Source organism: Abrus precatorius, unplaced genomic scaffold, assembly GCF_003935025.1.
Source record: "Abrus precatorius isolate BTA unplaced genomic scaffold, Abrus_2018 Scaffold9, whole genome shotgun sequence".
Taxonomy (NCBI): Eukaryota; Viridiplantae; Streptophyta; class Magnoliopsida; order Fabales; family Fabaceae; genus Abrus; species Abrus precatorius.
In genome coordinates, this window is record NW_020874439.1 from 15,127,031 (window position 1) to 15,150,260 (window position 23,230).

At 34.1% G+C, this 23,230-nt stretch overlaps 1 protein-coding gene across 1 annotated transcript in view; it reads right to left on the minus strand.

Moving 5' to 3' along the window:
* The window catches only part of LOC113850877 (kinesin-like protein KIN-7O), a 47,638-nt gene extending 41,447 nt beyond the window's left edge, over window positions 1-6,191 (minus strand). The window contains exons 1-10 of the mRNA XM_027481401.1: window positions 6,039-6,191; window positions 5,698-5,829; window positions 5,518-5,607; window positions 5,312-5,430; window positions 4,603-4,716; window positions 4,426-4,507; window positions 3,576-3,643; window positions 3,418-3,492; window positions 3,116-3,261; window positions 2,797-2,899 (exon numbers count right to left, since the gene is read on the minus strand). Of these exons, the coding sequence (XP_027337202.1) occupies window positions 2,797-2,899; window positions 3,116-3,261; window positions 3,418-3,492; window positions 3,576-3,643; window positions 4,426-4,507; window positions 4,603-4,716; window positions 5,312-5,430; window positions 5,518-5,607; window positions 5,698-5,821 (921 nt within the window). The 5' untranslated portion in view covers window positions 5,822-5,829; window positions 6,039-6,191. The remainder of the gene's footprint in view (window positions 1-2,796; window positions 2,900-3,115; window positions 3,262-3,417; window positions 3,493-3,575; window positions 3,644-4,425; window positions 4,508-4,602; window positions 4,717-5,311; window positions 5,431-5,517; window positions 5,608-5,697; window positions 5,830-6,038) is intronic.
* Window positions 6,192-23,230: the final 17,039 nt, after the last annotated feature.

Below are 23,230 nucleotides of genomic sequence, written 5' to 3' on the forward strand. Positions count from 1 at the left end.
AGTATCAAATTGGAGAGAGAAGGGGGATCATTATGTTTTCTATCATCATTTTGGTAGAGGATACCTCTTTTGTGAGGTGACTCTAAGGAGCTTGGCTCTGGGCAGATTGGGTACCCATTCCCATCTGTTTTTCTTGTTTTGGTTACCTTTCTCAATTTAACCAAGGTTCCTTGTTTCATTCAGTACATATATTATACACTGTTTTTTGGTTTGCATCACATAGCAATCTCCTTTACAAACACCTTCCAAATGGCTAGTTTGGAGGGGGGAGAACAAAGGAAATTTTGAGGACTGTCTAAAACCCATGTCATCTACACAAGACAGACATAATAACACATTTGTTAGTTATTGCAATGGTATAAAACATGACAGAGAAACAGGACACCAACTAATTAATTATATAAAGGATATGTTTGGATACTAGCTTAATTAAGCACTTATTCAGAAATCTCTTTTTGCATGACTACATAAATTTGATCATGAAACTTATTGGATTAAGCCATAAATTTGACCATGAAATTTGGGCTAAGGCCTAACTCAACTCCAAGAGCTAACTGTGAAATATATGTAATTATAGTAATAAGACAAGTGTATCTTTGTAATTATGTTAATTTGGTAACTGAATACTTTGTTAAATATTCTATAATTATTGCTATTATCAATATAAATATAAATGTGTGCACTTCAGAGCAATGGTACTTGGGACCTTGTTCCTCTTCCTTTAGGGTAGTTTATTGTTGGATGCAAATGGAGGTACATCATCAAGGTTGGCACTAATGGCCATATTGATCGTCTTAAGGCTTGTTTGATGACCAAAGGTCATACCCAAGTCTTTGGTTTAGATTATGGTGATACATGCTCTCTAATGGCTAAAATGACCTCTATTCCTTATCCATGACTACAATTCATCACTAGCCCCTTTACCAGCTTGATACAAAAATGTTTTTATCCATGGTGATCTTAAGGAAGAAGTATGTATGGAGCAACCTCCTAGATTGGTTGCCCAGGAGAAGTCTTCCAAATTAGTTTATCGTCTGCACAGATTCTTGTATGGACTTAAACAATCTCCTAGGACATGGTTTGGTCATTTTCAGTACTATAGTCCAAGAATTTTGACTGACTCAAAGTGAAGTTGATCGCTTGGTTTTCTATCGTCATTCTGCCTCAGGTTGCATTTATTTGATTGTTTATGTCGACAACATTGTTATTACTAATAGCCATCACCATGATATTACACAGATAAAGCAACATTTATGTCACCATTTCTAGATAAAAGATCTTGGCTGACTTTGATTCTTCTCAGGAATAGACGTGGCACAATCTAAGAATGGCATTGGAATTTATTTGAGGAAGTATGCATTGGATATTTTACAGGAAGTTGGATTGATGGGTGCCAAGCCTATAGACACTTCTATGAATCCTAATTCCAAACTTCTGCCAAGTCAAGAGAAGCCTTTTTCTAATCAGGAGAAACATAGGAGGCTTGTTAGAAAGCTAAACCATCTCACTGTCACTCATCCAAATATCTCTTTTGCAGTCAATTTCTTAACTCTCCTTGTGAAGGATATTGGGATGCAATAATTCACATTTTAAAATACATCAAAGGGGCTCCAAGAAAAGGATTCTTGCATGAAGATAAGGGTCACACTCAAATTGTGGGTTCCTTTAATGCAGATTAAGCAAGCTCCCCCCAATCAATAAGAGATCCACTCTGGCTATTACATTCTTATTGGCAGTAAGTTGATTTCATGGAAGAGTAAGAAACGAAGTATAGTTGCTTATTCAAATACAAAATTACAATATCAAGTTATAGCCTCAGCTACATGTGAACTTATCTAGTTGAAACAACTAATCAAAGAACTAAGATTTAGAGAGATAATGAAAATGACACTCATTTGCAATAATCAGGCAACTGTTGCCTCAAATCTAATGTTTCATGAACGAACAAAGCATATTGATATAGATTGTCACTTCACTATCACTAGCTTTGTCGATTCGAATGATCAACCGGCAGATGTCTTCACCAAATTATTGAGAGGTCCTCATATTAGTAATATATGTGACAAGCTTGAAGCATGTTACCTCTATGCTCTAGCTTGAGGGGGAATTTTAAATATATATAATTATAGTAATAAAGCAAGTGTATATTTGTAATTATGTTAATTACCTAATTAAATATTTTATAGATATTCTATAATTATTGCTATTATCAATGTAAATAAATATATGCGTCATTGTTAGTGGAAACTATTATTCCATCAATGCTCTTTCATTTTTCCTTCTCTCTTAACACTAAGTTATAAGGTGAAGATTGCTTTAACCTTTATAAGGTCTTATTGGTCATATCTTTAGTCAATGTAGGACTTCAACAAAATAAGCTAGAAAAGCTTATGAAAGTTATTAGTTATTTCCATAAGTTGTCCAAAAGCTCTTCTAAACACACCCTAAGTAATATAAAACAAAACAGTTTTCAATGGAAGGAGAACATTAAACCCATGGATAATCTGATACAATATGTTAAAATTTGTTAATGGGAGAAAAATTGAGATAAAGATCAGAATTGAATTAATGTGAATCTTCTACAAAATTCAACAGAACCAATATTTGTATTGGTTAAGCTATACAGCAACATAGCTGTCATGTGACAGCTAACTAACTAAAGTACTAAACTAAAATCCTAACAGCAACCCGAAACACCTAACAGAAGCCTATCTGGAGGTTAGTTACAACTGAATCATATTACTCTAACACAATAGTGTCAAAAAGCATAAAAAACAAAGCAGGGGGTTACCTTACCTGAGCAAGTGTGATATTACATATTATAGCTGTGTTAGCATTTCCCCCTAGTGCAGGTTGCAAAATTCGTGTAAGCTTGCTATCTCGATATGGAACATGACCCCTGCATAAAATATTAAAGTTTCTTGTTTGGTCATTCAAAAATGAAAAAGGCTAAATATAATAATGATAACAACCTCGGGAAAATCACACCGCAAAAGCTAAGTGTTGTAGTTGGAGCCCAAGGCTTTAAAAACCCCACATTAGAATCTCATACTTTCAATGTGAGACTCAAGTCCCATACCTTAGAATTGCATCCTAACAAATAATTTAAACTTACCCTTGACCCTCAGCACCTTCACTCAATTTTTTAATCACAGTTCCCAAAGTCATTAAGCTTTTGTTTATATGAGAACCTTCTTTCAACCGGACACCTTCTGCTCCAGTTTTTGCAGCACGCTCCGAACCAGCAAGATCCACTAAATTCTGGATATAAGAAGAGAATGATTACCAAGTTGAAAAATTACACAAAAAGTAGTCATTTAAACAAAAGGAGAGATATATGCGTGTAAATGCCAGACATGCAAAAACTTTTCCGATAAAAGAGATAACTTGTTAGTTGAAACAGTGACATTAACGTACCAACACTGATACACGGACAGCATCACAGGAGCTGCCACTTTCTTCATCTTCCCTTCTATCCCTACTCTCAATTATCTATTAAATACAAGGTATTAATTGAGTGCAGAGCCAAGCATAAGCACTTAAAAAAAAACATATCATGAAAGAATACTAATTACCATGCGAAAAATAGTATGAGACCTACTGCTGTACAAATTCATATTTGTCTCTCCAATATGTCTATGAGCTGATACAAATGCAAAGCACATAATAAAAAACTAGTCAGCTGAGGGGTGATAGGTTCTCAGTTTTTGTAAAAACAAAATAATAAGAATCTGAACAAAAAGAAAGAAAGAGAATTGAGAAAATTCTTTTATTCAGATTAACATAAAAGACCCTCAAGAGGCAGAATCCTCTTACAAGGGAAAATCCCCTGATCACTCAGAATCACTCAGTTTGCATTATTTTCTCTTCCCTCCTTTCCTTTACAATTTTCCCCTACTTAACTCCCAAAAGAAGCTCTTGTAACTGAATCATTAACCACATATTAACTCCAAATAAAACCAATTGTAACTGCTGCATACATTTTAGACTCCTAATAAAATTCTTTTAACTTACTGATAACACATTAACCACCTATTATTACTGTTTATTCCTCCTAGAATAAACCACCTTCCAAACCTTATTCTTCTCATTAATTATTGGCATGGGCTATCTAACATAGGGGGTAAGCATAAGATATACCAAACAGTACATTGCCTATAAAATATGCTTTTAATGTCTGGGAGAGTGAGACAAAGTGATACTCTAAAAGATACTTCATGAACCCAAGTATACTGCATAGATAAGTATGCAGAATCACACAGAAAAGGTAGCAAGCAAAGGAACCAAACGAAGCAAATTGAAACAGAGGCTCATTTGCATTTCAATCACAGTATGCAGTCCAAATGTGCACAAATGAAAATTTAAACTGCACAAAAATAATGAGTTAAAATGTAAAACATAATAAATATCCAACAAATAAATTACATTCTCCAAACTCCATGAGTTCAACAACTTGCTCAGGAGAGGCAACAATTTCTTCTCGCAGCCCCGCAACATATATCCCCCGCTGTAATTTCAAAGAAAAATGATAAAATATTAAGGTAAGAAATATAACACCAAATATAAGCAAACATCACAATAAATAAATAAATTAAAAACAACCTCTAGATTTTCATGAATCTGCAGTTTTCGATGTTCAGGAGCCAATAAATCATTTATCTCTTCATTATAAATCTCCATGTATGACATTCTAAGAAGAAATTCTCGATCCACATCCTCAAATAAATATAAAAAGAACAGAGGTACAAATTATGCAAGTCAATATCAAAGGAAAATCATGCAAAATCTATAAAATTTAACAATATTATCATAATAGAACAGAGTAAAAAGACAGACTGCAGGATCATCTTAGACGCCCAAAGGATGAAGCCTCATTAAGAACATAATTATCACAACCCGTACTTCCCACAACTAGTAATTCAAAGTACAGATGTACTCCCAACAAACTCTAGTAGCTTTAAATGCAAGGAGGTACCCACTAGACTGTAAGTCTGAAACTATTAATAACCCCGTAAAATACAACTCAAATAACAACATCCAATTCGTTTATTTTTCACACTGTGTAGTATCTCTAAACCACCACCTCTGTACTTTCCTTCTGTTTTATCAATCATCACAATTTCTCAATACATGTTATTATGATTCAATCATCTGCGATACTTTCTTCAAATACAAAGAACCCTAGCATAAAGGACATGTTACGCAAAAAACCATATATATGTTTCACCCTACAGCCTATTTGGCTAAACGAAAAGAAGTTTATTTGTTTCATAAAACACAAAATTAACAATAGAAGGAACAGAGCGATTACTCGTTGAATAATATGAAACAAATCACGGATGGCGAGAGGAATGACTCCTGGCTCTGCTTTGGAGCCTCGCATCGTATAAGTCTTCCCACTATTAGTTTGGCCATAAGCGAAAACAGTACCTTTCAGTTAACAAACCCCAAGTCAATAAACAAATCCAAGCACCATAAACAACAAGAACAAGATATCAAATAAATAGCTATGCAAACCGTTGAATCCACGAACTGCAGCCTCCACTATATCTTTGGTGCGAGCTTCATAGACTTGGGCAGTCTTGCAGTTCTCACTGAATATTTGATCTGCAAACCGTGATTTTAGCTTAATTTGAGTTTTGAAAACAGGTAAGAATGGGGATAAAAAAAATTTAAATGAAAATGAAGAAAGAGTACCGAATTCAAATTTAGAGGAGTGATTAGGAATAAAGATGGAATTGGCAGAGACCCTCCAGGGGCTGGTTTTGGTGTCCTCTGAGGAAAGAGGCCTTATGCGGACGCTGACGTGAATTCTCTCCATCCGCAAATCTAACAAATGCAGTGAGTCACTAAAAGCACTTCAATAAATTAGCACTCACAAATCATAATCCATATTCCATAAAAATGTCATGCATAAGCCTAAAAGTGTTGAGAAACTTAACAACCGAAAGCACAAATTATCACGTCTTTAACAAGTTACAAGGCATAAAACACAAACACCCAAAGCTACATAGTGAATAACCATTGAAGCTTTCAACCTTGTTTGGAGGTCGAAAATGGGGTCTAGGGTTCGACCAAGAGCTGAGAGGAAGGAGAGGCGCAACTCAGTGAGGATCGAACGAAACTGCTTTTTGGAGGCACGCCGTGTATTTTAAATTTCAAGACTAAACTGCACTACTCGTTCTATCGGAAACTGATTTGAGTTTACTTTTTCATATTTATTTTTTTATCCCGCCTTAAAGCCTTGTTCGTTTAGCTGATCTTCTCCGGGCGGGAGAACTACATCACACAGCTCCTTTTTTATATATAAAATAAAATATTCATAATCTCATATTCGTAACGTGTGTTTTATGAATAGATTTTTATGAAACTAAAAAATATTTATTATATCATATGAAAATATATAAGTTATATAGTATTACCTCTTGTTCTAAATATAATATACTCTTAACTATTTCACAATAATTTAAAAAATAATTAACTTTGTTAATGACATAACATTATCAAAATTTGAATTGTTTTTCAAATTTATTCTTAAAATTATTATAATACATAACAGCCTATTTTTATATTTAATTAATTACTTTATCTTATGTCAGAGTATTTTTGTAAAAGAAATAATTTATGCAAGCAACAACTTGCAAGAGATCTTATGAAAGGGATATAAGAAATTTTTCAAAAAGAAAAATTCAAAATTAGAGGTAGTATTGAATGTAAAAATACTCTAACCACGGACAAGGATATAACACTCCCCTCCATTTTAGTACGGATTATAAGAATTAACTTTCAAAATTTTGTTATCTTAATTATAAAAAATAAATAGTTATTTTTAAATATATTAATTGTCAAATTTTCTTAATATTCTGAATTTATTATAAGATTATTTTAACTAAATATTCACCTCTCGTGTATTAGGAATTAACTTCTTCTTTTTTTGTTATCTATTAGTCATCCAATTATTTCTATTTTGTTGTATAAATTTTTTTGTTCTCTTATGCTGTATATCTAAACATTCGGTTGATATTAATATATGATTCATTCATTTTCTTTGTGTTTATTCTGACATTTTATTCTAATTCCTTTTCATTTTTACTACGATGTATATCATATAAATCTCTTCTTTGTTCATGTTTTTGACAATTCAAAAGAGTCGTATATTTCGTTTGATCAATATAATAAGATACAAAATAATAAGATTATATAAAATATATTTAAATGATAAAATTACTCAGTTGTCAAAATTATTAAAATTTTAAAAAATATATATTTAACCTTTTGACTTTTTAATAATATATATATATTAAAAATAAATTATTTTTGTTGACATAGAATATTAAAATTTTAATAATAAACTATAATAATTTTCTTCAATTTTTTTACAATTTAAAATTATTTTAAGAAATTATAATTAAAAACTAATTTATAAAAAAATTAATATTATATTGCATAACATAAGTAAAATATTTTTCAGTAAAAATGTTCGTATGATATTTTTTATAAAACTATCAAGTTATACTTTTTGAATAATTATTTTTTATAAAATATTAAAAATATAAAGTATGAAGTAAAAGGAAAAAAGTTATTATATACTAATGTTTTCTAATTCATTATTTTCTTTAAGATAAAAACTTTAATTATTAAAATAAAATAGAATAACTTAATATAATAAGTTTTCATATTATATTATATTATTTAACAACTACCAAAAATAAAATAAGATAAGATAAACTATTAGGTCCTTTAATCTTAGCCACCAAATAAGAAACAGTACTAAAAACACACGAATTATAGATAAATTTATAAACAGATTTTTGAAAGGTTACCGATAGATTTCATAAGTACAAATAGATTAAACTCGTCTATAATTTATGAATAGTTTTTTTAGTTTATAAATTATAGAAGATTTTTCTATCTGTAACTTACAGACTGTATTTTCTGTTTGTAGACAGATTTTTTTATCTGTAACAATAATTTAGTTTTTTTTATTTACTTGTATAATTATTTATTGTTATTTCTAATTATCACAATAATTTGTAAACATAAAAAAATTATAAAATAAAAATTTTAAAATTATTTAAACAATATTAAATTAAAATGTTATTACAATTCAAGAAGTAAACATCCGAAATAATAATATAAAAAAAAAATAATGTGTGTCATGAGTGCTTAGTGTAATAATCGACAAGAGTGACATCATCATTAATAGAGGAGGAGAATGATGAATGTCACATCGTCTAAGTGTTGTTGGGGTTAGAGCTAGTAAAGGAGGAGGAAGAGGTGTAGAGTTGCTTACTCTTATGAACTCGAAGTATGCATACACCTATGCATGTGTTGTTGTTGCACCTCTCTGTATCATCGATGCCACATTTTTCTGTATCTTTTCTATTTTTTTTGTCCACTTCTTCTTCCATGCATGCACTCTCCTTGATCTTCCACATCTCCTTATTTTTCTTTTGGTCTTCCATGATTATAGATGCCCTACCCAACCATTTAGGATTTTAAAGACTTCTTGTCATTAGATACCAATCTTTTTTTTATTCTCCCTCTTCTAACCATCCACTTAATTAATCCATTTTATCATGTCAATTATAGAGCACTTAATTAGCCGAATATTGAAGCCAAGTCTGGATGGAGTAGGGGTCCAACCCAAAAGAGCCCGACAAAAGAGAATCTTTTAAGGCTAGACAAGAAAACAAAGACCGAAGAAATGACGTAGAGAGGCCGCCTAGAGGACCCCTACCTACACAACCCTCAATACCAAACAGTGAAGGGTGCTCAACCAAGTACTAGCAACAGAGATATTAACCATTCCTAGGCAAGCCAATACCCCTCCTCAACCAGACAAGCCTAAATCCTCCTGATACCACATAAATAGAGGACATACCGCTGAGGAGTGTACGGCCCTGAAAGATCGCATCGAGGATTTGATTAAAGCAGGGCATTTGCAAGGGTTTATACGAACACACCCCCCAGTCACCTTGAAAGGGGAAGGGACCATTACCCCGAGCCATCAAGAATATATAATGATAAAAAATTTGAACGACAGTGTAGCAGGTCAAGAGAGATCCCATCAAGCATTATGATGAACATGAGAAATTCCCTTGTCAAGTTATTAACACTATAGTAGGTGAATTTGCAGGAGAAGGTCTACCAACTTGGCTAGAAAGAGACATTTGACACAAGTCCGCTCTGTCAACCACATATTTCTGGGTAGTAGAATCTGAATCCCCCCAATTACATTTATTGATGAGGATTTTCACGGAGTAGATCTGGTTCAGGACAATCCCATGGTTATAAGCATGGACATTCTTAACTGCAAGGTCTGAAAGACTCTAATTGATCAAGGGAGTTCAGCTGATATCCTGTATTGGAATACCTTCAAGCAACTGGGAATACCAGAAGAGGAATTGAAGGAGTACCATGAACCACTTGTCAGTTTTTCCGGAGAACGAGTGGAGACCGTGGCTGTATTGACCTATATACCTCATTTGAATCAGAATACGAAGGAAAATGCATCAAGGTCACTCACCGTACATGCAAATACTTTGTATAATATACTACTCGGCAGCCCATCTCATAATAAGTTGAAGGTCATAGTATCCACTCCTTACCTAGCTATGAAATTTCCATCTGATAAAGACCGAATTGTTACCGTTCATGTCGATCAAAAGACAGTCAGAGAATGTTATTTTTCAAGCTTGTGTCTGAAACCATTCCAAGGATACAGACGAGATGTTAACATTGTATCCCCGCGGTCAGGAATAGATTTGGATATAGAGCTTGATCCAAAATTGATGAGGGACTCCAGGTTGAACCCAATGAAGACAAAAAACTTTTCCAGCTGGGAAGAAAATCCAAACAGGTCACTTACCTTGGGATCGGGTTGTCTTTGGAGGAACAAAGGGTCCTTCAAAAGTTATTGATGCGAAACATTGATTTGTTTGCATGGTCGGCTTTGGACATGCCAAGAATAGACCCTGAATTTCTGTGTCACCATCTATCAGTCTATAAAGGGGCAAAACCAATAGCACAGAAAAAAAAAGAAAGTTCAACTCAAAAATAAATCTAAGACAATTTTAGGCTGGAGACATGGTATGGAGGACAACAAGAGAAGCACGCCAAGATAGAAGGGAAGGAAAACTTGCTGCTAAATGGGACGGACCTGTTAGGGTTTTAACTCGCTTAGATAATGGTTCATACAGACTAGAAACACTCAAAGGGAAAGTGATATAGCTTTATCGAACACTTATCAAATGCACAAGGTTTTCGCAATTATTTGTAGAATAATGTCAACCAAGGTCGAATTCTCAAGGACACGTTTGTATCTAGTTCTTCTTTGCCGAATTGTTAAAATGAAACAAAAGATTGGGAAATTTTGAGAGTTTAAGAATAATCTGATCAAACGCATAAAATTCTGGAATAAAAGAGAAATCTAATGAGAATTAATTGATCCACAAGTCATAGGTTCATGCAAACAACATCCTTCATTGTTTCCCTAATTTGAACATCTAATCCATTAACTAATTCAATCGAATTTGCTAACAAACTAGATTATGAATTTGACTAATAGATCTATCAATCTAATTCAATTTCATGAATCAAACTACAATCGCAATTCAATTCAATTCCTATCCCCAAAAGTTATCAATATCTTGAAAAACGAAAGAGAAGAGGAGAAAAGAGAATTCAAACTTGGAGCCACTCTGAATCTTCCTTGCAATTCCCTATTCCTTGTGTATCAATCCGAGAAGCCTAGCCTTCCATTGAATCCAATGCTCAGCCAAGTCAAGAAGAGAGAAGAAAACGAAAAGTCACACCAAGAGAAGAGAGAGAATTCGAGAGAGAATTTTAGGAGCCAAAACCGAATTTTTAAAAGTGTGTTAAAACAAAAACCCAAAAAAAAAACCTCTTCAAAGTGAAGCCTCTAACATATTAATAGGCACCACTTATGATCAGATCCAACACTAAAAGGAAGGGCCCACAAGTGTGATTAAACAGCCCAAATTACAAGCTAATGAAATGTTAATACAAATGAAATGAAATTACAAGAACAAAATTCGAATACAAAATTTCCTGCACAATTTTCCTAACTTAAAAAATTCATAGAAAATAGAAAACAGCTTCAATTTGGACGATCTGCACATGAATTTTATAGCCCAGAAAATGAGGAATCCAATGCAATTGGAATTAGACCGAACCGGACATCTGTGGAAAAAGTTACGATCAAAACAGTGAGTGCAGGTCTGAAAACAGAATTTAGACATTAATTGAAATTTAGTTCCTATCATCCAATTAACTAGGAAATGTCATAATTTGTGAAATAAGGGAACATGAAAGGTAATTTACACACTCTAAAGGATTGAAAATGTGCACAAATAATGCATGCTATTAGAAAGCCATACTAAGAAGATGGAATGTATCACATCTTAAGCAGTATTTGAGTTTAAGATTAGTTGTAAATTTAGTGCACTCTTTTCTTCACTCAAATTTTGTCCTCTTATAAAAAAGTGAAGAAAGGTTTTCTTGAGAAAGTTTTCAACGAGGCACTATGTTAATAAAATCATCTTTCTCATATCACTCGGTTAAGGTTGAATCATTTATATTTATTCCCTCTCGAGTACCCCACTTGGTTAAGGTTGAATCGTTTATATTTATTCCCTCCCGAATACCCCACTTGGTTAAGGTTGAATCGTTTATATTTATTTCCTCCCGAATACCCCACTTGGTTAAGGTTGAATCATTTATATTTATTCCCTCCCGAGTACCTCACTCGGTTAAGGTTGAATCGTTTATGTTTATTCCCTCCCGAGTATCCCACTCGGTTAAGGTTGAATCGTTTATATTTATTCCCTACTCGGTTAAGGTTAAACATTTATTCACATTTAACACACTGGATTTAAAAAGGATCCATTATGCATCAATCTAGTACCCCATTCAATTATAAGTAATTATTTTGTGTATCACCCCTCAGATTAATTACAATTTTAATAAAGGTCGAATTATTTAAAGCACATATACAGTTTAACCTTGATCATTGACAGGGATGTAAAAATATAAAGAATAATGAAGACATCACCAAATAAATTAAGGAAACTATATTTGTATTTATCAACAGGCCATAAGGCACATCAGCCTTCGATTCACATAAAAGAAAAAGGAAAAATCTAGTTTCCCCCCTCAGCATCTTAATGGGAGGGAATATCCTCGGCAACTGCACCTTGGGCTTGGCTTGGTGCCTCGGCGTCGGGCTTTACCTCTTCGTCCACCTCTTCGTATGGCAAGAACTTCCCACCAAAGAAGTCCCTTGACAGATCAAAGTGGAAGTCAGTGGGACCTGACAAAATTTGAATGTCTGCCGAATAGCATGATTAAAGCCAGCTTCATGCTTAACTACCAGCTTCTCGTTGTATTCGACAGTCAAGGCTTTCACCTCAGCATCCGACTCTTTCCTTTCTTCGTCTAACCCCAAAGTCTTCGCTCTTAACACCTCCTCAGCTACGCGTAGCCGGTTCTCCAAAATGTAGAAGTACTCCTTCATTTGAGCAACTTCACCCTCCAGCAGTTTGTTGGTCTCGGCCAAGTTTGACCGAACCTTCTTACTTTCAGCTAGAGCTTTTTGAGATGTGGAGAATTGGCTTTGGACCCTTTCTAACTCTTGCAAAGGTTCCAAAGCAAAGTTGCGCATCATCACCATCGCCCGAGCTTGAAATTCACAATACCATTGCCACTGGGACTTATTATTTTGTGTATTTACAAGAGCCCTCCCCAACTTCGATAGTAAGTCTAGAGAGACGACTCGGTTAGCCCGAACCCCCTTGGCAAAAAAGGATTCGTAATAAGCTGTGGGAGGAACAACAATTTGGTCTGATGAGCTACCAGGACCGCTCGACTTGACATCTCGAGTGTGTTTTCGCTTCTTTTCCCTCTCAGACTCCTTCTCCTTGCCCTTGTCTTTTCTCTTCTTGGGTTGACCTTTAGCAAGAGTAGGATTTCAGGGAGGTTGGTGGGCTTCGGCCAGATGTGGAGCATGGTCCAAAACAGGGTTTCAGTGCTCATCAGCTAAGGTACTCTCCAAAGCTTTTTGTCTTAAGCCTTTTTGGTAGCTTAAACCAAATCCTTTTTGTGCCATAATACCTACAATAAAAATAAGAAGTCAAATTAATATAACTTTATATCCAAAGAAAAATAGGGCAATAATGCATACCATCTATGTCCAAGCTAGGCTTTGGGGACTTCAGCAAAAGAATAAGGGCTTGGGCTAGTAGTTCCCGAGGAAGAGATTTCAGGTACTTTAGAGCTGTTTGTTTTTCAAAGGACAACATGTCTTCTGGGTACACATCATACCTCCATGGAACCCGAGTCCAATGAAAGGGAAACAAAGGCTTATTTTCACTATCAAAAAAATATTTTCTACCTACAGAGTTGACGGTTACTTTAAAGTACCTGGTTTTGAAGCCTTTAAATGAAGAAGTATAAGGTTTGAACAGAGGAAGTTCAACTTGTCTTATTAGGGATACCCATCTTGCTTTATTTGAAGGGCGAATACAAAAATAATAAAGAAATAAGCCTACACTTGGCTCTATATATTGAAATTTATATAAAATTCTAAAAGCCTGCATAGTCGCCCACCGATTCGGATGAAGTTGTGATGGTGCGACATTTAGAACCCTCAATACCCCATCTAAAAGTCATCAAAATGAAGTCTAATACATAGGTCCCTAAACATATATTCATATACAAAGAAAGTGTCGACCATTTCCACACCATCTCCTAAAAATACAAAATCAAGATTACCATATCCATCCCCTCAGCAGACGTTTATGGATATTGAATAAGGCTCTGAGACCTCCCATAGTGATATATCACAATGGTCTACAAAAGATTGAATATTTTTATTTGTTTGGAAATGAGAGAAGTAGATGGCTACTTCACCGTGAACCCACTCGTATCCAGGAATCGTGCAGGGGAAAAGGTTGGTCTTTCTCTAGGAGGGCTAGTGTTGGGTAGAGACTCACTAGACTGAGTATTATTAGCAACATCTTCTGAGGAGTTGGCATTGTCCTCACACTCCCTGACTGTTGTCTCAGGAATATCTTCAGTAGTATTCGGCCTTGAAGAAATCTCCTCAAACCTTTCGGCATTCTCGAGGCCCCCAACCCCAGCATCAGTGGTTGGTCTCACATGATCAGATAGCGAATCCTCTCACTCAAGAGAATAAGCTATAATAATAGCAAGAAAGGAGAAGGGTAGAAGAAGAAATAATGCGTACCTTAAAGAGATTGAAGAAAAAGCTTCTAAAAACAAGATGACAAATGTATACCCTTTGGTTTAGAGCAGAAAGTGTGAAATGAAGCTTGGTCTACCACATATTTATAGAGCACAAGGTTTCAGGCAAATGAAGCGTCGCACCATGTTCTAATCGTTTGATATTTTTCAAAATGAATGGATATGATCAACCAACCTTTCATTTCATGTGCTCGAACCTCGAGGAAAAACCCTAAAAAACTCAAACCCTAATTTGTTGAAGACCTCATTCCCAGGAATTTTCCAAACAGGTATTCGCTCTCACCATCAATAAAAAGATTTTGAGTACTTACTCAAACTAATATTCAGAACCACATAAAGAAGCCTTCGGACAAAGGTCCTAAACATAAATATTTGATAAACCCTTCAGTCGTACCTCTTCAGGCTTGGGGGCTAATGTACTGGATAGGATACCAGTCGGCCTTAGAAATAAAAGAAAGAATCTGAATACCCCTTCGGCCTTAGCAGGACAAATATCCATTCGGCCTCAACAGGATGATTACCCCTTCGGCCTCAGCAGGAGAAGTACTCTATCAGTCAGGTTAGAGAATGATTAAATCAATTAAGGTAAATAATCAAATCATTATTTACTTAATCACAGGGCCAAAATCAAAGCTAATTTACAAAGCCTAAGAGCCCATAATATTGCCTATAAAAGGAAGGTAAGAGGTATAAGTAAAGGGGACTTTTGAAGATAAAATAGCATTATTACTTAAACTGATATCTGACTTTATCATCAGAGTACCTTTTGTAGGTGTACCCCCTTACGTTAGAAAGAGGAAGATTCATAGTATCAAGGGGGACGTTATCCCATCTCGCAGTTAGAGGATATTCTAAGGATCAGTGTCTCCTTAATAGGAACAAAAGGAGTTTTTCTAATTGAGTTTAAGATAAGGTTGCCTCTGTTTCTACAATCATGTCAAATGTAATCTTTGTCTAGATTTATTCCAAAACAATCATCTTTGTTCTGGTAGAACTCATCTCATAGGATTTTTTAGGATGAAGTTTCATCTAATATTGCTTCTCTCCTTCTTACCCAACTAGTACTCTACTCCTCTCTTAAGCTTTTATTCTTTTTTTTTTTTTGTTCCCTATAATCTACATACAAACTCCCATTTTTTCTTAGAGATTAAAGGCCTCTAGTATTAACAAACACATTGGGTGAGTTTTCTTCTTCTTTCTCTTCCTCCAAGCTCCATTATTATATATCTTTATATATTCTTTCATGTCGTTACTGTTGTGAATAAATATGTATGCCCAAGATCCAATTTATCATGTACTACATCCTAGTTATAATAATAAAGTGTTATTTTATTTCTTCATCCTATATACATTGTTTTGATATAATAGTTTATTTGATAGAGGTCCTTTATTAAAATTAAAGAATTGTTATAATAATAGAGATTATTAAAATGAGAAACATCTCTTATAATTTAATCTAAATTGTTTTTGATGATAAGATTATTATAAATAGGGCATTAATAATCTGAATAGATCAATATATATGTGATAGTATTTATTGGATGAATATTAATAGATCTCATTTATTAATTGTATAGATGACACACATAAGAATGTGGTTATTGAACTGACTCAAACTCAAAATTTTTATAGTTATATTATCTTATATTGTCAATAGAAAATTCTCAAAAATAAATATAAATTTTTCATTAATATGAGATTATCATAATAATCAATAAGTCATTTGTTAAATTTTAATTTTAGACACTTATAAATTTAGAGCACTAGTTGAATATATATGGTATATAATAAAATACCTGTAGGATTAATGATAATTCAAGAAGGAATCCATCTTTATTAAAATTATGACCTTGGCTAGGGCAATTGAATAAAGGAATAAATGAATTTTCTTAAGTCATTCATTATAAATTAACTTGTTAAAGTTTTAACAAATTATATCATGCTTTAGAGTTAATTTAGAGTTGTAAGGATGGAAACAAATGTTATATTATTTTCTAATAGTATTCGAAAGTAAAATATATTACTTCATGCTATCAACATTAATTAGTAAATTAATAAATTAATGATTATCAGTTGATTAATGACTTAATATTGAACCTATAAGGTCACACACTAATGAGTGTTTTAATATTTGTAAAAGGAAAAAATTTCTTATTTGATAACTAAAATTGTAGAATTTATTTTATGTGATAAATAATATTTTTTAAGTGAAATATTATCATTTTTTTTAACACCTTAATTTAATTTCTAAATAATAAATTTTGTAAAAATAAGAATATTAAAAATTTTCATTTAACTAAAATTTCCATCACATGGCTTCATAAAACAGTTTAAAACAATAAAGGATTACAAGTTTATATCAAAGACTACTACAAGACTGCTACACACATGGTCGCCGGTTACCCCCGTCTCACAGATACCACGTGGGCAGTCACGGGTCGCTCAGCAAAGGTAGTGGTTAGACGTCTAGTCAAGAGGAGAAAGTGTGGCCCGTGGTGTACCTGCTCCCACTGTCAGTATTACCACCACTCCCTCTTCTCCAAGGTATTTCTACCGTCCTCATCTTCCACATCCCCAGTATATCGTTGAACCATTCACAGCACGTTACACCGACATTAATCACGCCCCATTCACACACATTGCAATATTCATTCTCAGTATATGACATAAAGCTCACAATCATGCATAATACACAGCACTGGGCCCTTATTCATTTTACAGTACATGACATAAAGCATATATTCATTCATATTACACGGCCCTTGGGCCCACACTTATTCATAATATTCATTCAAATATATGACACAAGTGCCCACATGCATTTACAACATAATTCATTTCAACCACACATACAATATTCACCATTCACAGCACACGACACAATTATTCATTCACATTCCATTCAACATACAACATTTCCAACACACACAACAATTTCAACCGAGTCCGTACCCATCAAGTCACTTAAGCATACATAATTTAACCATTTTGGCACACATAATACTAACCAACATCCACCACTCCATGTTTAACATAATAAATTCGTCAAAACACACATATTCACACATTCCATTTCAGCCACATTATAATGCATTGAGAATAAATGAATTTCTAAACAAAATGAGATAGGGTAGAGTCCCCTTACCTCAAATGAAGACCCACACACAAAATCGACAATAAGAAGGCTCCCTACACGGACTTCGTCCTAAATTCACGAAAGAATTCTATGAGAACCCAGGAAAATCGCGAAAATAGGGAAATGGGAGGAAAAATGAAAATCCTAACCATCAAAACTCACCTCCAAGCGTTCCCCACATGGATTCAACTTTCAATCTTGCTCCCGAACGGCTTCAAAGGCAATTTAATTGGTAGAATAGGGTTTTGGGTCGAGAGAATCGAAGAGATTTGGAAGGGAAGGTGAGAAATAACCTTTCTCGAACCCTAACCCCCTTTAAATCCTCTCTGGTCGCAACACTCTCGCTACAGCGAGGCTCGCTATAGCGACTCCCTCCCTTGCTACAGCGAAAAACTTAGACAAAACTGCACTCTGATTTCTGCAGAATCTCGCTACAGCGAGACTGTACCCAGAGATACAACACAAACTGTGGCTTTGTCGCTACAGTGTGAGACCTCTCACTACAGCGACAAGGCGACAGTTTCATCTTTCTCTCCCAGTGCTATTTTGCTATAGTGAGAATGCCCTGCAGCAGCATCCATACATAGCCTGTTTTCAGCTCAATCAATCCAATCCAATTATATATATTTATATACACACATCCATACACATCATACCTACAACATCATCATTACACATTCAAATGCAAATTATATCTTTCACATTTACACGTACATATAAACACATACACATATCAATAATAATTAATATTAAAAAAATTTAGGGCGTTACATTTTTTGCTAGCACCAAGAATATTAAGAACATGACAACATTATAATATAATTTTTATGATAACTAACCAAATTTCAAATGTTGAAATTGCATCTGTTGGTTTAGGCAATTGACTTGGTCAATGAATTATTGGTAAAAAGAAGAAAAATAATCTGACAGTTATAAGATAGTGGAGAAAAAAGCAAGGCACTAAAAATTTGATTTTTAAACATGCACATTGACAAATAGTCCTAAATATATTATTATATATTAAGCAAAGTGTTGCACATTAAGTTGTCATAAAACAAAAGAGAAAAATAAAGTTCTTTTCCTCTTTCTCTTCCACACTTTGATGGTGATCATTTCACAATTAAAGAGTTAACACAAAAGGATTAGTCATGGTACAAGTACATGTAGAGTTTTCACACTATTGACAAATTTTTACAACACAAGAAATCATGGACAAATGCACATTTAGTTTTTATCTGATCTAGTATAGTTTAGATACAAAACAAATCTTATTTATTGATGTTACAAACACCAATTTTCATTATAGTTACTGTTTATGGAATAGTGTGGACTTTTTGTATTTTTATGTTTTTTTATATCTCATTTTGCTTATTTTGACTTAGCCATACATAGACCTATATTTGGAACCCAAAACACTCTGATAATTCTATGAAAATTCCATCACTCTTTAGCAACCTTCTCATGGTTACTATAGCATGAACAGTAACCATGGAGAGTTTAGCCGTTTTTGAGTTATTTTGTGTTTCGTTTGACTCCTTTTAACTTGCCGATACATAGACTTTCACTTTTGAGCATAAAAACATGAATCTTTGTTATGTCATTGCTATTTATATCCAAAAATTACAAGGGAGTTTTTCCTCTTCAATTTTTCACTTTTTACAATTTTCTTTTGATTCCTATTACTAGTGTATATATCAATTTAAATTTCCAACGAGGGTTTTGAATCGTTGAACTCTTTACCTATGTGTTCTAGAATTTTTAGAGCTCATAAGCACTTTTGTAACTCTTTAATTTAAATTTTCAAATAAATTAATTTCACAATAAGAGGAAATAATAGAATTTCATTTCAAATAATTTCCAATGCATAAGTCCAGTAAGGTCTTTCAAAATAAGGATGGATTACAATTTATATCAAATCAATGCTATAGAACCAATTGAAATACATCAAAATTTTCAAAATAGATTTCTAAGTCCTATAGCAGTTTCATCCATCCCTTCACTGAGCCCAGTGTTGATCATCTTGATCACTTGAAAAATAAATGTAAGGGTGAGTACTGTACACTATCACACACAAGCACAGAGACTCACCTCACACATTTCACTCATTTACCAACATAATTCTAAAACATGCATCATACAAACATGATATAACACTTTCAACATTTATTCCAATTCACATACAGGTGCGCTCACCACTATCAAACAATTCACACATACGTGCGCTCACTGCATGTAGCCACGCTCACTGTGGCACTGTGATCACAGATTCTTGATGCCCTCAACCTTAGTGACTTACTCAGGTCACACCATGGATAGTCGTCCAATAACCCCCGCTTCACGGATACAACGTGTGCGGTCACAGGTCCCTTGACAAAGGTGTTAGTCAGAGGCCGAGTCAGGTGGAGAGTGTGTGGCTTGTGGTGCAACCACGCTCACTGTTAGTGTCACCACCACCTGATGAATCCATATTTTGACTAATATTTTAGCATAATTCTAACACATTTGATAAGAAAAATATATAAAGAAAACATAAAAACTTAGAAAAAGAGAAGGAATTGAAGTTTGTTTAAATTTGTAGTTATTTTAGCAATTGTGAAATTTTTGCTTAGGAATTAAGTTTTTAATCTTGTTTTTGAAGGAATAAATTGAGCAAGGATCATATCCATGGAGGTTTGATGACAAGGAAGAGGAAAGAAGCAAGTTTGGACTCCAAAAACTCAAGAATAAGAAATTGCAGACTGGGCGTGATCACTATTATCAGTGAAAGTGATCACTTCAGAGCTCAAAGAAGAAGGAAAGCTCTGCGTAACCACTTTTATCATTAAAAGTGATAGTTCCAGAGAGGCAAAATATCAGGAAAGCTCTGCATAACCATTATTGTCATCAAAAGTGATCGTTCAAGAGAGTCTTCAACTTGGCGAGTTGCGTGTAGTCACTTTTATCAACAATAGTGATAACGCGCAACTACCTTGGCTCTACGTTGTCACTTTTATCATCAAGAGTGATAGTTCCAGAGAACCCTTAATATCAGGAAAATGCGCGTGGCCATTATTTCTGGGAAAAGTGTTAACGCGCAACCAAAAACTCTCTGCCTAACTACTATTTCTCATAAAAGTGATAACGTGAAAATCTGGAAAATTTTATAAATACCAGAAACGATCCAGAAATGAGGGGATTCTGTTCATTTTCAGTTTTTTTAGTTAGCTTCTTGTTAGAGGAAGTGAGAGAGAGGAGTGAGGATTCGAATGTTGGAGCTTCACGAAGAGGAATTGGAGTGGAGCAAGCTTCCATGGCGTTTCTGAGTTTCTTCTTCTCTTCTTCTCTTTCTTTTCTTTTCTCTACTGCCATGGCTGTGTAATTCGTTCATAGTTAGGGATTGTAGATCTGAAACGAACATGTTGAGTTGATTTGGATCTGAATTTCAAGCTTTTGAATAGATTGAGTGATTGATTCTGAACTTCACGTGGAAATTGAATGGAAATTTGATTAACTAAATTCAGAGGAACTCTTGTCAATGGAAATTGAATTTGTTCCTCAGATCTGAACCAATCACCGAGATTATAGTTTTCTTAGGGATAAGGAACTTTGATCTTGCAATCTTCTGGTTTCTTACACTTAAAGCAATATTGAATTGAATCAAATCTAAGGAATTAGAATGGTTTAATTGAATGTTAGGTGCACTGAGTTAAGGAATTAACCTCTGAATAATATAATGTGAAACTGATTGTCATTCTTTCCAATTGCTTGTTAATTCAGAACTTTATTGATTAAACATTGGAGTTTTGGTGAAGCAATTCCCTAACTATGGTTTCTCCCTCTTGATGAATCCACTTTTTATTATATTTTTACTTGCCTTTTTGGTGCTCTTTGATAGAAAAAATGGACTTAGATAGTGAAAATAATATAGAAATCACATTTTGAGTAAATATCATAGGTTTATTATTTTTTGGTTAATTTGCATTTAATTACATAGATATAGATTGTAATTTTAATTATCATGATGATTTTGCAGAGTGCCGAAGTTAAATTTGAGAAATCTTGGTCCTTGGATGAAAGTTGCCCCCAAAGTAGCCACTTTTAGGAGCAAAAGTGGAAACTACAGCAAGTCTGGGCATTAAAAGTTCCAAAGTAGCCACTTTCAAGACCAAAAGTGGCAACTCCAGAAGCTCTAGGGACGCTAAATTGGAAGCATGATGTGCGTGGCCACTATTGCCTTTCAAAGTGGCTACGCGCATCCAAAGTAGCCACTTTCAAGACCAAAAGTGGCAACTTCAGAAGCTCCAGGACGCTGATTTTGAAGCCTTTCTGCGCGTGGCTACTATTGGCTCTCAAAGTAACCACGCGCACCAAAGTAGCTACTTTCAGCACAAATAGTGGCAACTCCAGAGAAGCGGCAATCCTTCCATCCTGCGCGTGGACACTTTCAAGGCCTAAAGTGGACACTTTCAAAGGCAAAAGTGGACACTTTGGTGACATGTCATCCACTATAAATAGATTTTAGGAATTAGGGTACGGGACTTTTGACACTTTACACAATTTTTCCTTGCCAAATTGGGATAATTTCTTACAACATTGGAGTCTTGGGTGATAGCCAAGGGTCCTCTATAGGTTTTAATTTCCAATTTCTCTTTTGATTTTTGTTGAACTTACATTAATGATGTTTACGTTCTTGCATTTCTTTCTCTCATTTGTGAAGCCCATCCATATGGAGGGCTAAACTTCCTTGTAATTCCTAGTCAATGCACATGAATCTTGAATTCTTGGGATTAATTGCAATACAAATCTTTCTTTCCTTGAATTTATTAACCCCAATCTCTGAATGAAATGGAATTTACATGAAGGGAACATTGCTTAATGAACCCTAATTTACCTAACAAAATTCTAATTCAAAATTGCTTAATTTTGATTAATCCTTGAGGTTGCTTAATCTTAGGGATAGAGATTGAAGCCCATTAAGATGCTTAATTTTAATTGGGATGTTAAAGTTAGTCTTCGCTTGTTAGATTAACTTAATTCAAGGGAAAGAAAGGGGATTATTGAATCATTTGAAAGAATAATGATGGAACTCATTGCTTGACTAGGGATTACTCATTTTAATTGATTGAATTTCATTAATTTACATTTCGTTCTTGATTAAAATCCGGAAATTTACAAACCTCCGCCCAATTTACTTGCTTTAAAATACATGTTTACACTTGTTCGATGTATGTTCCCAACCAAAAATTCCTTGGAGACGACCTAGGATAACACCCTAGTACTGCATTCATTTCTTTGCATATTTGATGAGGATTAACGACAATCTTTTGCATGACGAATAGCTAAAATTCGTTTCATCACCTCTGTTATCACATAATTGTGTGTTCATCGTTCTGTTTTCTGCAAGTTCATTTTACTTTCAATTGTTCTAGTTTGCTGTATTACACGTTACTACTCTCCTTACAATTTTGAAAAGCTTAAATGGTTATAATTCTATGAAGTGATACTTGAATCTAAATTCCCTGTGGAGACGATATTTGGATCTTAAATTTACTCATCACTTGCTGCAATCCTAGTGCACTTGCTAGTGTAGATTGCTAACAACAAGTTTTTGGCGCCGTTGCCGGGGAATTTTGCATTTCAATATCATTAGTAGTAGAAAAGTAACTAGATTGAGCATTTATTTTGTTGCTTTGCTTTCAAATTGCTTTCTGCATAATTTTACTGCACCTTGTGTAATATTCTGCATAATATTTCTGTCTGCTGCATAGAGTTTTTACATCATTGTTTATCTGCATAATTTTAGTTTTCATTGTTCTTCATATTTGTAAT